This window comes from Mangifera indica, chromosome 4, assembly GCF_011075055.1.
Source record: "Mangifera indica cultivar Alphonso chromosome 4, CATAS_Mindica_2.1, whole genome shotgun sequence".
Lineage (NCBI taxonomy): Eukaryota > Viridiplantae > Streptophyta > Magnoliopsida > Sapindales > Anacardiaceae > Mangifera > Mangifera indica.
In genome coordinates this window covers 1064401-1082260 of record NC_058140.1, presented here as the reverse complement: position 1 = coordinate 1082260, position 17860 = coordinate 1064401, and the positions used below count along the sequence as shown (strand labels likewise).

General features: G+C 32.2%; 1 protein-coding gene and 1 pseudogene across 1 annotated transcript; both read left to right on the top strand.

Annotated features, from left to right (window-relative positions):
• The first annotated feature begins 782 nt into the window (after nucleotides 1–782).
• Nucleotides 783–3010, top strand: LOC123214068 (rust resistance kinase Lr10-like). Its single transcript, XM_044633776.1, is given in 2 exon segments — nucleotides 783–1560; nucleotides 1655–3010. A coding segment is annotated over 1 exon segment (810 nt). The 5' UTR covers nucleotides 783–1560; nucleotides 1655–2044; the 3' UTR covers nucleotides 2855–3010.
• Nucleotides 3011–5369: 2359 nt separating this feature from the next.
• Nucleotides 5370–7857, top strand: LOC123214067 (annotated as a pseudogene).
• The last annotated feature ends 10003 nt before the right edge of the window (nucleotides 7858–17860 follow it).

Here is a 17860-nt window from a genome sequence, read left to right as displayed (position 1 = left end):
ATGTGTAAATTTGAAATAAACCAACATTTACTAGTGGTTTCATATGAATGTGGTCAATATTTGGAAATTTGTTTATATGGTAAGTCTAAAATATCAGTAAAATCCTTAATGTTTTGTTGACTTTGTTATTTAATTGTTATTCCTTGAAAATTGAAATCTTATATTTTATTGTTACGTAGAAGATATTTTATTGTTATGTACAATGACAAAAATATCATTTTAATATAAATAAAAAACAACAATAAAAAAAATATCCAAATTATATAATTTTCTTCTTTCCATAATATTTATACATTTATCATTTTCTATTTCCTCTCACTCATTTTGCATTACTATATTTTTTTAAGTAATTAATTTCAAGGTTTCAAGGACTTCTCTCTAAAAATCTAATAATTCACTAATTTTACTAATATTCCTCCTTATTTCACTAATTTCATTTCAATAAATATCAATTTATTTGTTTATTGTCTTTAACCTATCCATATCTTATCAATAAATGTGAGTTTTTCTCTTATTTTTCTTTCTCTCACTTATTTGTTTTCAACAAATGTGAATTTATCTTTTCTTCACCTTTTTTTCCAATTTCTTCTCTCCTTTTTCCATTTTTTTTTAAATCTTAATTCAATTAAATGTAAACCTATAGTTGATGGCGAAGATGACCGAAGAAGCAATAGAAGATGAAAAAAAAAAGCAATTTTTTTTAGAAAAAGAAAAGATATTTATCGGACCAATCTTGACTGGAAGCAGCGGATCTAGTAGTTCCAAGCCACAAAAAAAAGGTATTTGCTTAACAATATTGCACCTTTGTTCCCTGTTTTCATCTTTCTTTCTCTCTCTATGTTCCTTGTACTGAGTATAGTCCTCTTCCTTCTCCCACCTTACTCAGGAGCCGAGAATCTTGATGAATTCTGTCCACCAAAAAGATGCAGCCCAAAAGGACCAGTAATTAGATACCCCTTCCGACTCAAAACTCAACCACTCTTCTGTGCCCATGAAGGATTTGAATTGTCTTGCTCAAATAACAAGACATTGTTGCACCTTCCTTCCTCTGGCGATTACTATGTGCAGAAAATTAATTATTCTTCCCGCTCGATTACAATTATGGATGTGCAGGAGACCGCATGCCCAATACAAAGTCTTCTAGCCCCTAACCTCAATAACTATAGATTCTATGTTCCCTATCCAGAAGAACTCACAATATTCAACTGCACCAACAGGATTCAAAACATCAGTAGTTATTACAGTGTAGTTGGACCTATTAGTTGCCTCAGTTATGATAGAAATTTTGTTTATGTAATGAGTTCATTCGAATATTCAGATGAAATTCTGCCCTTAAATTGTAGAAAATATAAAGCGGTTGAAAGTACTATAGTTTGGACTTCGGCGGATGCTACTGGAGGGACTTCCACAAATCCAGCAATCGAAATAGGATGGAAACCTCATAAAGAATGTGATAAATGCGAAGGTTCAGGAGACTACTGCGGGTTCAATACTAAAGCAATTCTGTAATGTGTTGCAAACATGACAATCCAAAATTCTGTTTCAACTACGACCGCCATCGTAAGTTCTCTTTAAGAAATTTTGATGCAAATGCTTTTTCGGATCGTTTGATTTTATCCCCTCTTTTTATAAAGCTTTATACCTTAATGTTTAGTTGAATGATCGCTCGATCATGGGAGGAAGGAAGCCTGAAAGGCTTTTGAGCTTACAAAATTGATGATAATTGAGCTAACATTTTTCCATTTGAGATGCCGATTCTCCAATAAAAAAAATTGTATTGTCCATAGCCGTAAGTATTGGAGGGAGTACATTACTTGCGTTGGTGATACTGATTGTTTACAAATCATGGAAATCTGAGAATGAAAAAGAGGCTCAGCTTAAAGTGGACAAGTTCCTGGAAGACTACAAGACTCTTAATCCAGCCAGACATTCTTACAGTGACCTTAAGAAAATTACGGGTAAATTCAAACAGAGACTCGGCCAAGGGGGTTAAGGAAGTGTCTTCAGAGGAAAATTTTCCAATGGAATTCCAGTTGCGGTTAAGATGTTGGAACATTCAAAAGAAAATGGAGAAGAGTTCATCAATGAAGTGGCCACTATAGGAAGGATACACCATTTTAACATTGTTCGTCTTCTAGGATTTTGCTCAGAAGGAACACGACGTGCTCTTATTTATGAATTTATGCCAAATGGATCGCTTGAGAAGTTTCTATTCTCAAGGGAAAACGAGTCAGCTCAGCGTCCATTAAGTTGGGAAAAGCTGCAAAACATTGCAATTGGCATTGCCCGTGGAGTAGAGTACTTGCACCAAGGATGCAACAAAAGGATCCTTCACTTTGACATCAAGCCTCACAACGTATTACTTGACCATAATTTTAGGCCAAAGATTTCAGAATTTGGTCTTGCCAAGCTATGCTCAAAGGAACAAAGTGTTATAACAATGACTGCGGCTAGAGGAACTGCTGGCTACATTGCTCCGGAACTTTTCTCAAAGAATTTCGGAGATGTTTCTTACAAGTCAGATGTGTTTAGTTATGGAATGATGTTGTTAGAGATGGTTGGCTGTTGAAAGAATATTGACCTTACGATTGAAAATCAGAGCCAAATTTACTTTCCAGAGTGGATATACAACAAATTGAGCCAAGGAAAAGAACTTAATCTTGAATTTGTTGAAGATGAAGATGAGGAAATTGCCAAGAAGCTTGCAATAGTGGGACTCTGGTGCATTCAATCGAATCCAATAGAGAGACCTTCCATGCCAATGGTATTACAGATGCTTGAAGGTGATTTACAAAGCTTGGAGATGCCTCCAAAGCCCTTTGTTTCTTCAAATGTTGAAATTGGTGCAAACTGATTGAATTATTGAAGATTGTATCTACAGTGAACTATACCATCTGTTTATTATGATTTGGAAATGGAGCCAATGTGATGTATCAAATACAAAATGGAAAGCAAGTTCTTGCTTCAAATATGCCCATGTATAATAAATAAGACTCATACTTTTGTGGAATTGAAGTTCAAACACTTGAGTGTTTATTGATTTAGTGAAATATGCAGCTTTAAAATTTCATTTTTTTATTAAGAACATTTACATATCCTTTCTCTTAAAATACACATTCCCTAAATTTTATATATAGTGATACACCACTGGTTTTATTTTTTCTCTTCTGAATTATCCGTTCTTATCCTAAATTGTGACAGAAAAAACTTGAGGTTTTTGTCTAATATTCAAGATCCTAACTTTTAAAATACTAGGAAGTACTCTCCCTGAAACTAACAATCCATAATCAAATCCTAATTCCATTAAAACAATTTTTACATAAAGATGAGTAAATTACTTGTGAGTACTATTACATATATAAACGTTTCTTATTAATTATCCATATAAACCGATATGAAAATATTTGATTAGATGATTTTAAAATTAAAAAATAGTAAATAATCATATCACTGAATCACATACTGTAATGTCAGTTTGAATGGATGAGTTGTTTATTCTAAAAACACTCAAAAAAATATGTCCTGAACGATTTGTTTGATTCAAGTTATATTAATTTTTTGGTTATATGGTCAGTTTTCCGTTTAAACAATGTTATTCACAGTAGCTTTTCTGTTTTCTTTAGACTAATATTTTATTCAACAGTGAAAAACAGTAAATCTCTGTTGTATAATATTGTCTATGGGTGGGTATTTAAGTTTTTGAATTATCTCGGATATATTTTTGAAATTAAGTTAAAACTTGAGTAGAAAACAATCCTTTGCCCTTTTGAAAAAGTACAATTTTGATTATGATAATGGGAAGTTTAATGCAATTTGATATGAATTATACTCAAAATGGTGTAATTTTGATCATTTCACACATTTTTAACGCAATTCAATTAGATCACACCTCTTAAGATGTGATTCTAGTTGCTGGCCAAATAACACTTTTGCACGTGTGACCAACGATTGCCTTTAACATTTTTTTTTTCAAAATTTTAAGAATTTGTGATTTCAGAGTTAGTGAATGAAAAGTATAATTTTTCCTGAAGAAGAAGAAAGAATAATTCACTTTAGAAATTGTTGTTAGGAGGATAGGAAGATGACACTGGGCTGTTTGGTTGGGATAAATTTTTGATTACTTTGTTAATTTACTTTTTTATTATTAATATTATTTTATTTGATTTAATATATAATAAAAATTTTTGATAATATTATATTATTAAAGGTTATATATAATATTTTCTCCTTCATTCTTATTATTAATAGATTATTAAAATAATTTTAATTTTATTATAATTTTTTTAATTAATTTTGTTACCACCTCTACAGTAGCCTTATGCAGCAACTGGTCAAAATAATTTGGTTCAAGTTTTCAAGGAGCATTGAACACGAAATCTCAGCCATCCCAACTACATAGCAGTTTCTCTTACCCTATCATCTTGACTATAAATTCCTCGCAATTTTTCTTGACTTGATGAAGATTCTTATTGCTATTGAATCAAGAGGGTCCCCATCTGGTGCGTGCAGTGGACACAAAGCGGTGGGCTTGAGGTGTTATGTTATTCTAATGTTGACTATAAATGCCATAACCAAGTCTATGTCCTTTCTCGTAGACTTGATAATTGAGTGGAAATTTCATCTCATGTAAGTCATTTTTGAAGAAATTTCATACAAAGGACTAACATGGATGAAATTGAGTAGCAAAAAGAAATTTTGTAAAGTGCATGTCTCCATCTAGTTTTTCATAACCATATTGTACGCAAGTTTCCAATTTACATTACATTGTATATTGTCCATCCAAATCAGGAGAGGAAGAACTACGACAAGAGAAAAGTCACCAATTTTTTTAACTTCCCTATTTTCCCTGTTGATCTTTCTCTGGATTTGTGAAACACATGGGAAAAATGCGTCATAAAACATGTTTAATTAATCATTTTGATTAGAAAAATCACAAATATAAGTTTTTAATATTAGAGACCCAATAGTGTAACAAATTAAGATAACTTCTGGATGCAAGTGCCTTTTAATTTTGTCTAATAAATATAGGAGGTAAGGAATAATAATGAGATTAATATTTTACTTATACCATAAAAACAAATTTTCAAATATTGACCATATTAATATAAAAATCACTAGTGAGTGCATGTTTATTTCAAATTTACACTTTCCTTTTGGAAATCTTAGTAAATGATTCAAACTCTAGGACCGCAATAATTTTTCAAAAGGCCGTTTGAATTTTCGTTATGTTGAGTGGGCACCTTGAATTTTCTCCAAATCTAATCACTAACAAAGCCGTGTGCTACACATCAAATTGACTTGGAAGAGTCAAGCAATTATAAATCGACAGACGGTAGAATTATATTAAGCTTTCAAACTTTAATGTGATTTAACCCTATCAAAAGCAAGTTTGTTCCCAGATGGCTACTGGTCCCTTTTAATTTTGTCCAGTAAATGTTACATATTTTCACTTTCCAACATATTTTTATATCCAAATTGGTAGAACTTGGGAGAAACCATGGGAAGAAGGGAATCATCAAATTCATCAAACATTACGTTTTCTGTGTTGTTCTTTCTATTCATGGGTGTACAACAAGCTGCATGTTCTTCTTCATGTGGAGACATCGAAGATATACGATTCCCATTCTGGTTAAAGGTCAATTCATCGGACATCGGTCATTCTGACTTCAAACTTACTTGCGAGAGCAACAAAACCATCCTACATTACCGTTCTGGAAAATACTATGTGAATGAAATTTTTTATGATGATCAGACAGTTAATGTTGTTGATGTTGAATTCGCCAATCGAAACTGTGGCGCCCTTCCATCTCAGCCTCTTTCAATCTCTGAAATTTCCGACGGTTATGACTTCAGAAAGAGAATTTCATTAGAATTCTCGTCTTCCACGTACATAGGACGACAATTGAAGCACTACACAGAAGCTCAGTTTTTGAAGTGCCCTATGAATTTCAGTCATCCCTCGTACATAAGAGTTCCTTGTTTGAGCGGAAACCAATCTCATGTTTATGTCTACTGTGATAGTAGCTCAAAAACAGCCTATCATCACGATTCACGTTCGTTCATTTCAAGTATTCCTATGCTTCTTCCTCTTCAGACAAATCTTTCCTATCAAACCATCCAGCATTTTCTGCAGTTAGGGTTTGATCTTTGGTGGTACGAAGTGGATCAAAGTAAGCTTATTTATCTGTATACATACGTGTTGAGGTTGTGTTGAATATTTTTAACTGATTTATCTTTTCTCAATTTTTGTGAATTATCTGTCCGGGCTTAATTTTTATTTCTCGCACGTTTATGCAGGGAGTGCTGGTTACTACCTGTTACTTTTATGGGAATACATGCTTGAACCCTTACGCGAAGTAATTGAATTCTTTGGTATCGGTTCCATGACCAAATTTTTGTTCTTATTGCTCCTATATATACTGACCAATTGTAGCACTCTTTGTATGGTTTCTGTCAAAATTATTATTCTTAGCTTTACTTCCGGTGTGATTCCGCAGGTACTATTGATTCAAATGTGGGCATGTTGACGTATGTTATAGGTGCTGATCTCTTTGCATACTTTCTGTTGGGTAATTAAAATCTTGCTCTAGAATTTCTGTTCCCTATGGCATGAACTCTTAGCTTAAAGCACTGAGACACTGAGTTAAACTTTCTTTTTTCACGGTTGCAGTTGTTCTTATCGTCAGATTTATCTTTGCTCCGATGGTTTTACTTGTGTATAATTTCATCAAGTATAAAAAAACATGGAAAACAGTGGATACCGTAGAGAAATTTCTTCACAGTCAACAACCCTGGATGCCTAAAAGGTATTCCTACTGTGAGATAATTGCAATGACAAACGGTTTCAGCTATGAATTAGGCCAAGGAGGCTTCGGATCCGTTTATAAAGGGCAGCTTCATAATGGTTGTTTCATTGCTGTTAAGGTGTTAAAAAACTCCAAATTTAGTGCAGAAGAATTCATCAATGAAATCTCTACAATCGGTAGAATTCATCATGTCAATATTGTGAAATTATTGAGATTTTGTTCAGAAGGACAAAATCATGCTCTTGTGTATGAGTATATGCCTAATGGATCTCTTGATAAACACATCTTTTCAAAGGGATGCAAAGGAAAGTCATTTACTTGGAAGAAACTCCATGAAATAGCTATAGGAACAGCTCGGGGGATTGAATATCTACATGGAGGATGTGATGTTTGCATTCTTCATTTCGATATTAAGCCTCATAACATTTTGCTTGACCACAATTTATGCCAAAAGTCTCCGATTTTGGCCTTGCAAAATTCTATCCAAAGGAAAATGATTTTGTGTCCATTAGTATTACAAGAGGAACAATAGGATACATAGCTCCTGAGTTGATTTCGAGGAATTTTGGGATGATTTCTTCTAGATAAGATGTTTATAGTTTTGGAATGTTATTATTATATTTGGTTGGAGGGAGAAGGAATTCTTTTTCAATGGAAACTCCTTCAAGAAAAGAATACTTCCTGTCATGGGCATATGACCAAATACTGAGGGGAGGAGATTTAGAAATTCAAGATGTGGCTGAAAATGAAATTGGGATTGCTAGAAAACTATGCATAATTGGGTTGTGGTGCATACAAGTGAATGCATCAGATCGTCCAACAATTTCCAAAGTAAGGGAAATGTTAGAAGGAAGCATTGACAACTTGGATATGCCTCCTAAACCTTTCTTTTCTTCTTCTCAACATTGCTCTATAAAGGATGAGATTTTAATGGAATTAGATTCTATAGGTTCATCAGAGCTATTGTTATCAGAATCAATGGAGGGAAGCTTGTATATTGATGGCAATGTTTAGTTTAATTTCCAAATAAAATGTGTAAATTTTAAATAAACCTGCATTCACTAGTAGTTTTATATTATTGTGGTCAATATTTGGAAAAATTTTTATATGGTATAGGTAAAATATTAATAAAATCCTTGATATTTTATTGACCTTGATGTTTTGTTGTTATTCCCTGAATTCCTGTATTTTAATTTATTGTAATAAAACTATGCTATCCACTTTGAACATATAAATAGATACATATTTTATGTGAATTTTCAAGTGATTTTACGATTTTAAATTAAAGATAAATATCAATTATATAATGACACATCATATGTGTATTTATTTAAAAATGAATACGCATAATATTACTCATTTTATTGCTATGTGGACGGATAAAAATTTCAATTTAACACAAAATAAAAGCAATAATTGGAAAATTATTTAAATTGTATAATTTTCTCCTCTCCATAATATTTATACATTTATCATCTTCCTCTTCTTCTCTCATTTATTTATTTTAAATAAATGGCAATCTCTCTGTATCTTATTTTTCTCCCACTCATTTTCCATTGCCACATTTTTTTCCTATTTCATTAATTTCATTTCAATAAATGTCAATCTCTTTGTTCTTCTTTTTTTTCCACTTATTTCTTTACAATGAATGTGAGTCTGGCTCTTACTCTTCTTTCTTCTACTAATTTATTTTTTATAAATGTAAATTTATTTTTTCATCTCGTTTCTCTGTTTTTTATCTTAATTAAACTAAATGTAAATCTATGGTTTATGGCGAAGATGACCGGAGGAGCAATAAAACAAGACAAAAAAACAATTCTTTTTTGTAGAAAAACAAAAAATAAAACATTTATCAGACCAGTCTTTACTAAAATGAGTGGTTCTGGTAGTTCTAAGTACTAAACAACATTAAAGAAGTAATTAGCTTAACAATTATTGGACCTTTGCCTGCTGTTGTCATCTTTCTCTCTCTTTCTCTATGTTCCTTGTATTGAGTATAGTCCTCTTCCTTCTCCCACCTTGCCCAGCCGAGAATCCTGATGAATTCTGTCCACCAACAAGATGCAGCCCAAACAGACCAGAAATTAGATATCACTTCCGACTCCAGAGTCAACCACTCTTTTGTGCCCATAAAGAGATTGAATTCTCTTGCTCAAATAACAAGACATTGTTGCACCTTCCTTCCTCAGGCGATTACTATGTGCAAGAAATTGAATATTCTGTCGGCCAGATTACCATTATGGATGTGCAGGCAAAGTCTTCTAGCCCCTAACCTCACTAAGTTCAGATTCTATGTTCCCGGTTCGGAAGAATGTATAATATTCAACTGTACTAACAGGATTCCAATCACCAATAATGGTTACAGTGTAATTGGACCTATAAATTGCCTCAGTTATGATAGAAATTTTAATACGTTCAGAAGAATTTTCAGAAGAAATTCTGCCGTTAAATTGTAGAAAATATAAAACAGTTACATTTTTTCGTTGGATTTCGCGTGATGCTACTCAAGGGCCTTCGACAAATAGAGGAATCGGAATAAACTGGAAACCTCATAAAGAATGCGATAACTGTGAAGCTTCAGGAGACTACTGCGGGGTCAATACTACAAGCAATTCTGTAATGTGTTGCAAACACGACAATCCAAAAGTCTGTTCCCTTCATCCTATGTTATCATTCAGAAATTTTGTAGCTACTAGCTTCATGAATGAATTTGCGCATCTTTAATTTTATCACAAGATCTATACTCTATCACATCATTAAATTTCTTTTCAACTGAATAAATATTCAATAAAGCCTACTCATTTTATGTGCTCCCACTTCGTTATACATAGTAGACGAGAAGAATCATACTGAAAAGTTTAGATAATTACTATGCTGTATTCATTCCCGGCTGAGCTCAAGATTGGCTTGAGATTGATAAATTGAGGTTTGAATTCAACTGAAAAACAATTAAACTTTGGATTTGATCTGAACTAGCTTGAACTCAACTATTAAAATTGACTTGGCTAGTTTGGACTGAATCCAACCTTTGTTATTTCTGCTTTGATGGATTTAAGTGCAATACTATATTTGATTTGAAAGAAGAAAACTCGGAAATTATAACTAAACCACTCTTATTCTAGTTGAATGGCTCATGGCCGGGGAGGGAAGCCTGAAATCCTTTTGAGCTAACAAAACTGATGATAATATAGCTAACATTTCTCATTTTGAAATGCAGATTCTCCAATAAAAAATAATTTTAGTGTCCATAGCTGCAGGTATTGGAGGCAGTGCATTACTTGTGCTGGTGATACTGATTGTTTACAAATCATGGAAATCTGATCATGAAAAAGAGCCTCAACTTAAAGTAGACAAGTTCCTGGAAGACCATGTTAGGTCTCGCATACACTCTTCTCACAAGAAGAAAACCCAAAGAAGAGAGACACATGGCAGCAGCAGAATGAAGCAACTATAGACACGTGGCAACTTGGGACTGGAAGAAATGACAGACTCACAACAGAATCAGGAGACAAGAGTGATAAAATGGCAAGCAAGGATGGGCCCATCAGAGAGGAGGAAAAGAAGGATATAAACCTGGAAGATTAGAGAGAGGAGGCAGAGTGAAAATTAAAGGGAAAAGAGAAAGTGGGAGAGATTCCAACCTCTCGAATGCTGGAGAAACTTGGCTATTGATATGTTGTTGTTTTTCATTATTACTGTGATTTTTAGTTTTTGTAGAAGGAGTGAACAGAGTGAATCAAGTACTTGTATTTCCATTTTTTAAAAATATTGCTCAATATAAAAATATTTTCAGATTACATTTGTCTACAACACTGATACATTGTTCTATCCCTGTGTGTTTTGGTTGTTCCTTGAGTTTGGTCCTTCCTTGCATCTGGATTGTTGAGAGTATGTACCACCTCTCTTCAGAAGTATATCTCTAGTGGTAATTATCTCAAAAAGACGTGTTACGCACAAATAAATATTTAAATTAAAACACTTATTAATTGTAGCTGAAATAGTAATACCATATATTTATTATAATTAAATCAACATACCAAAAGATGTTCTGAGAAAGAGTTTAAGAATTTCAAATAAATTTATTATTCCCAATGTGCATAATTTCATAAAAATATTAATTAAGACAATGAGATAGCTATAGCCAAAATTGTTGTTCAGTGTGCCGATCGACTTGGCTCCCCGTTTGCCCTGCCGTCTCTACTACCTGCTATGGTATTACAGATGCTTGAAGGTGATTTACAAAGCTTGGAGATGCCTCCAAAGACCTTTGTTTCTTCAAATGTTGAAATTGGTGCCAACCATAGAATTACTGAAGAACGTATACAGAGTGAACTGTACCATTTGTTTCTCATGATTTGGAAATAGAGCCAATGTGATGTATCAAAATACAAATTGAAAAGCAAGTTCATGTTTCAAATATGCCCATGTATAAATAAGACTCATACTTTCTCTGGTATTGAAGTTCAAACATTAAGTGTTTATCGACTTACTGAAATATGCAGCTTTAAAATTTCTTTTTTTGGGCGAACACATGCATATCCTTACTCTTAAAATACATGTTCCCTAAATTTTATATATAATGATACTCCACTGGTTTCATTGTTTCTCTTCTCAATTGTCCTTTTTTTTTTTTTTTTTGTCTAATATTCAAGACACTAACTTTTAAAATACTAGGAAATACTCTCCCTGAAACTAACAATGCATAATCAAATCCTAATTTCATTAATACATTTTTTACATAAAGATGAGTAAATTACATGTGAGTAATATTATATACACAAATATTTCTTACTAATTATTTGTAAAAATAGACATGATAATATAACATTAAGTGATTTTAAAATAAGAAATGAATAAATAATCATATCATCAAATCCTATATTGTCGAGTTAATTTGAAAACTCCAAAAAAACAAAAAAGGGCATAAACAATTTGTTTTGTTTGATTCAAGTTATATTAATTTTTTGGTTATATAGTCAGTTTTCGTTTAAACAATACTATTCACAGTACATTTTCTATTTTCTCTAGACTAATAGTTTAATTCATTGCAGAGCAATAAATCTCTACTGTATTACACTGTTCTTCATCTAATGGCTTTTTCTTTTTTCTGTAAATGCTATTACATCTTAGTAAATGATCCGACCTTCAAGACCACAATTGTTTTCCAAAAGGTCGTTTTAAGTGAGTGGGCAACTTGAATTTTCTCAAAAGCTTATCATAAATAACTATGCCGTGTTCTACACATCGAAATTGACTTGGGAGAGTCAAGCAAAACTATCGACAAAGAGTGTTGAATTGTATTAAGCCTTCAGTCTTTACTATATTTATTCTTGCTATATATTCTATATCAAGCGTTAATGTGGACCACCATATATGCCATTGGAATCTGTATGTTACAACTCAATCTGAGCTGCTGGTGTTGCTGAATCTTGGCCTTTTAGAGTGCTTGAACAGAAACAAAACAGAAATCAATGTAATTATCAGCAAATATTGTGGATTTTTCTTTGGGAAATTAAAATTGTTACCCTTTTTTTTACTGTATATACATATATACCACTCATTTTAAAGTTTAAACAAAACTTTCACAACAGTATAACATTTTTCTAAAATACCCTTATTAATGTAACTCATACAGAAAGAGAGAATATCATATCTTTTTTTTTTCTTTAGCCTTCCAGTGATGAAGAAATCTCTGTAGTATAGAAAAAAAATTCTTCAACAAAGAAAACATGTGATTGAACAATAAAACTTATATGTTATATATTTTCTTTATAAACAATTGAAAATCAAATAATGTATGATAGATTCATATTCATAAGTTCATGTAAAATTTAATTTTGTTGTGATTTTATGTTAGATTATTTAATACTGTTATTTCATATTGTTTTTATTGTTTAAAGTTGTTATAATATTATATTAATGGTTATAAAATGCAAAATTTTAAATCTGAAAAATTTTTAGACGAAGAACGGGTTGGCGTCGCCAACCCTTTGCGTTAACGCCAACACCCACTGGCTTATGTTTTTTTAAAATTTAGTTTACTGCATGGAAGATTCAGTTCACGCCAATATCTATACAATGGGTCCTATTGAATTTAACGATTTTTGGATTCTCTTTTATACAATGGGGTCCATTGCATTTGAAATTTCTATATTCTCTTTCGTAGAAATAATATTTTAACTTATATGACCCTACCACATAAACAAGAATCCAAAAAATCATAACAATAAAATAAAAGGGTCCACTGCAATGCCCATGCCAACCCTTTTTTAATTAAATGGTTGGCCAACGTCAACCCTTTTTAATTCAACTCTAACTTTTTTTTAAATTTTTTCGTAATTGTTTTTTTTAATTAAACGTGAACTCTTTTTATTTTTAGTTAAATTCTATCGAATAATTTTTTTTACTCATCATAGTACAATTCTAAGGTTATAGAAAAAAAAAAAAAAAGAGGATTTCTTTGCATGAGTCCTCACTTGAAAGTTGAGGAAGAAGAGAGAACAAATTTTCAAAGAAAAAAAAGAATCTCTATATGAGTTATTTAAAGAAGAATATTTTAAGAAAGTAGATTACTGTTGTGATATATTTGTTTAAGTTTTAAAATGAATGATATATATGTATACACGAATTAAAATAAGGTTAAAAATTTTAATTTCCCTTTTTTTTTTGTTTTTTGTGAGTGTGATTTGAGGGCGACGCTCAACTTTTAGAGCAGAGGACATAGTCAATTGAGAATGTCTAGTAAGTCCCCGTGTTTAAGGCGCTTAATGTTAATTAGCAAGTTAAATATTGAAAATTTACACAAATACCTTTATTTGATGTTTAAATCACAATCTACTGACATACAAGTACAACGCCAAGAAGGCACTGACAATCACGGATTAATGACAGCGTCGGTGACCAAGCAGGGGCATAAATGTGCTTGAATGTCACATGGCATGTCAGTTTGCTGAAGGCTCCTAATTTTAATAGATGGTTTTGGTGTTTAGTTGTGTTTAAAAAATAGGGCCAAAGTACTTCTTTCCACCCAAGGTTTAGTACAAACTTAAACTCTCACCAATCAATTTTTAAAAATCTAAATACCCCCCTTCCCTACCCTCCAAATTAATATGAAAGATGGAGAAATGTCGTCTAGATAGGCAACACTTTTAGTGAAGTGTTGTTCAGATTGATGACGCTTTGATCTAGAGACGATGCTTTATCTAGACAATAAAGCATCATCTTTCAGCATCTGAAAGATGGACAACACTTTGTTGTCCAAACACCGTTCTACTATTATTTCGGCCATCGATGACTTGCTAGATTTGTTGGCTGAAAAAGATTTTCAAACCTTAAGGAGGAAATGGTGAATTTTTGAAACTTAATTCTATGACAAAAATTTTAATTTTTTAAACTATAGGGATAAAATGATATAATTTTTTAAAGATTAGTGACAAAATAACGATTTTACTCTTATTTTTAATGAAAAATTTTAACAGAAATTAATCCATAGATAAGTATTTGAGTTTTTGAACTGTCCTGAGTATCCTTTTAAGATTAACTTAAAACTTGGATGGAAAATAATCCTTTGCCCTATTGAAAAAGTACGATTTTGATTATCATAATGTTAAGTTTAATGCAATTCGATATGAATTGTTCTCAAAATGACGTAACTCTATTCATATCACTCATTTTTAATGCAATTCAATACACCTTTCAAGATGTAATTTTAGTTGTTGGCCAGATAACACTCTTGCACGTGTAGCCATCGATTGCCTCTAACAATTTTTTTTTCAAAAATTTAAGAATTTGTGATTTCAAAATTTGTGAGTGAAAAGTATAATTTTCCTGAAGAAGAAGAAAGAATAATTCACTTTAGAAATTGTTGTTAGGAGGATAGGAAGGTGACATTGGGCTATTTGGCTGGGATAAATCTTTGATTACTTTGCTAATTCATATTTTATTATTAATATTATTTTATTTGATTTAATAAATAATAAAAGATTTTTATAATATTATAATATTAAAGGTCATTTATAATATATGAGAAAATTTTATTATCACTTTTATTCTAATTTTTAATGGGTTATTAAACTAATTTTAATTTTATTATAATTTATTTTTATTAATTTTGTTATCACCCCCATGGTAGCCTTATGTAGTAGTTGGTCTGAATAATATCATATATATCTATTTTAAATATATAAATATTTACATATTTATATATATTATCATAAAATTAAACGTTATTTTATCTTTAATTCAAAATTATCTAATCATGTAATGATATATATAAGTGTATATATATTTATGTATTTAAAATAGATACACATAATTTTATTATTTTGTAAAGTGCATGTCTCTATCCAGTTTTTCATAACCATATTGTACGCAAGTTTCCAATTTACATTGCATTATATATTGACTATCCAAATCAGGAGAGGAAGAACTATGACAAGGGAAAAGTCGTGGACTAGTTCAAATTTCCTATTTTCTTTGTTGATCTTTCTCGCGATTTGTTTACTGGTCCTTTTAATTTTGTCTGGTAAATGTTACATGTTTTCAATTTCCAACATATTTTTATATCCAAATTGGTAGTACCTGGGAGAAACCGTGGGAAGAAGGGAATCGACAAATTCATCAAACATTATGTTTTCTGTGTTGTTCTTTCTATTCATTGGTCTACAACAGGCTGCATGTTCTTCTTCATGTGGAGACATCAAAGATATACGATACCCATTCTGGTTAAAGGTCAATTCATCGGACATCGGTAATTCTGAATTTGAACTCACATGCAAGGGCAACAAACCAATCCTACAATACCGTTCTGGAAAATACTATGTGAATGAAATTTTTTATGATGATCAGATAATTAATGTTGTTGATGTTGAATTCGCCAATCGAGACTGTGGTGCCCTTCCATCTCAACCTCTTTCAATCTCTGAAACTTCCGACGATTATGACAACAGAAAGGGAATTTCATTGGAATTCGCATCTTCCACGTATATAGGACGACAATTGAAGCACTACACAGAAGCTCAGTTTTTGAAGTGCTCTATGAACTTCAGTCATCCCTCGTACATAAGAGTTCCTTGTTACAGCGGAAACCAATCTCATGTTTATGTCTACTATGATAGTAGCTCAAAAGCAGCCTATCATCAAGATTCATGCTCGTTCATTTCAAGTATTCCTATGCTTCTTCCTCTTCAGACAAATCTTTCCTATCAAACCATCCAGCATTTTCTGCAGTTAGGGTTTGATCTTTGGTGGTACGAAGTGGATAAAAGTAAGCTTATTTATCTGTACACATACGTGTTGAGGTTGTGTTGAATATTTTTAATTGATTTATCTTTTCTCAATTTTTGTGAATTATCTGTCCGGGCTTAATTTTTATTTCTTGCAAGTTTATGCAGGGAGTGCTGGTTACTACCTGTTTCTTTTATGGGAATGCATGCTTGAACCCTTACGCGAGGTAATTGAATTCTTTGGTATCGTTTCCATGACCAAATTGCTGTTCTTATTGCTCCTATATATATTGACCAATTGTAGCACTCTTTGTATGGTTTCTGTCAAAATTATTTTTCTTAGCTTTACTTCCGGTGTTGTTCTGCAGGTACTACTGATTCAGATGTGAGCGTGTGGACATATGGTATATGTGCTTTTCTCTTTCCATGCTCTCTGTTGGGTAATTAAAATCTTGCTATGTAGAATTTCTGTTCTCTATGGCATGAACTCTTAGCTTAAAGCATTGAGACACTGAGTTAACGTTCTTTTTTCACGGTTGCAGTTGTTCTTATCGTCAGATTGATCTTAGCTACGATGGTTTTACATGTGTATATTTTCATCTAGTATAAAAAAACATGGAAAACAGTGGATACCGTAGAGAAATTTCTTCACAGTCAACAATCCTGGATGCCTAAAAGTTATTCCTGCTGTGAGATAATTGCAATGACAAACGGTTTCAGCTGTGAATTAGGCCAAGGTGGCTTCGGATCCGTTTACAAAGGGCAGCTTCATAATGGTTGTTTCATTGCTGTTAAGGTGTTAAAAAAACTCCAAATTTAGTGTAGAAGAATTCATCAATGAAGTCTCTACAATTGGTAGAATTCATTATGTCAATATTATGCAATTATTAGGATTTTATTTAAAAGGACAAAATCGTGCTCTTGTGTATGAGTATATGTCTAATGGATCTCTTGATAAGCACATCTTCTCAAAGGGACATAAAGAAAAGTCATTTACTTGAAAGAAACTCCATGAAATAGCTATTGAAACAGCTCGGGAGATTGAATATCTATACGGAGGATGTAATGTTTGCATTTTTCATTTCAGTATTAAGCCTCATAACATCTTGGTTGACCACAATTTCATGCCAAAAGTCTCTGATTTTGGCCTTGCAAAATTTTAGCCAAAGGAAAATGATTTTGTGTCTATTAGTATTACAAGAGGAACAATAGAATATATAGCTCCTAAGTTGACTTCAAGGAATTTTGGGATAATTTCTTGTAAGTTAGATATTTATAGTTTTGGAATGTTATTGATAGAATTGGTTGGAGGGAGAAGGAATTCTTTTCCCATGGAAACTCGATCAAGCAAAGCATATTTTCCATCATGGGCATATAATCAAATGCTGAGAGGAGAAGATTTAGAAATCCAAGATGAGGCTAAAAATGAAATTGGTAGACATGTTAATTGGGTCGGGTCGAATAGAGGTCGGACATGAAGCACGAAAAAAAAATACGACACGAGAAAACTTGGCCTGGTACTGTAGCATGTCGGGTTAGGCCTATGGGCCTATTGGGCCAGACATCGGGCTTTAATATTAAGCCCATGGGTTAGCCTGACCTAACCCGACCCTATTTAAAAATAATTTTTTTTCTTATTTTTGTTGGCAGAAGCAGGGCTTTTGCGTTGTGTATCCTTTTGCCGCAAGGCTTCTGCCGCAGAAGCCTTGACCTTCATTTTTTAAAAAAAATTTTTAATTAGTTAATTTTTTTTTTTTTTTATATAAACCCATTCAATTTTTCTTCATTTTCACTTTCATTTACAAATCTCTCAATCTCAATTATTTCATT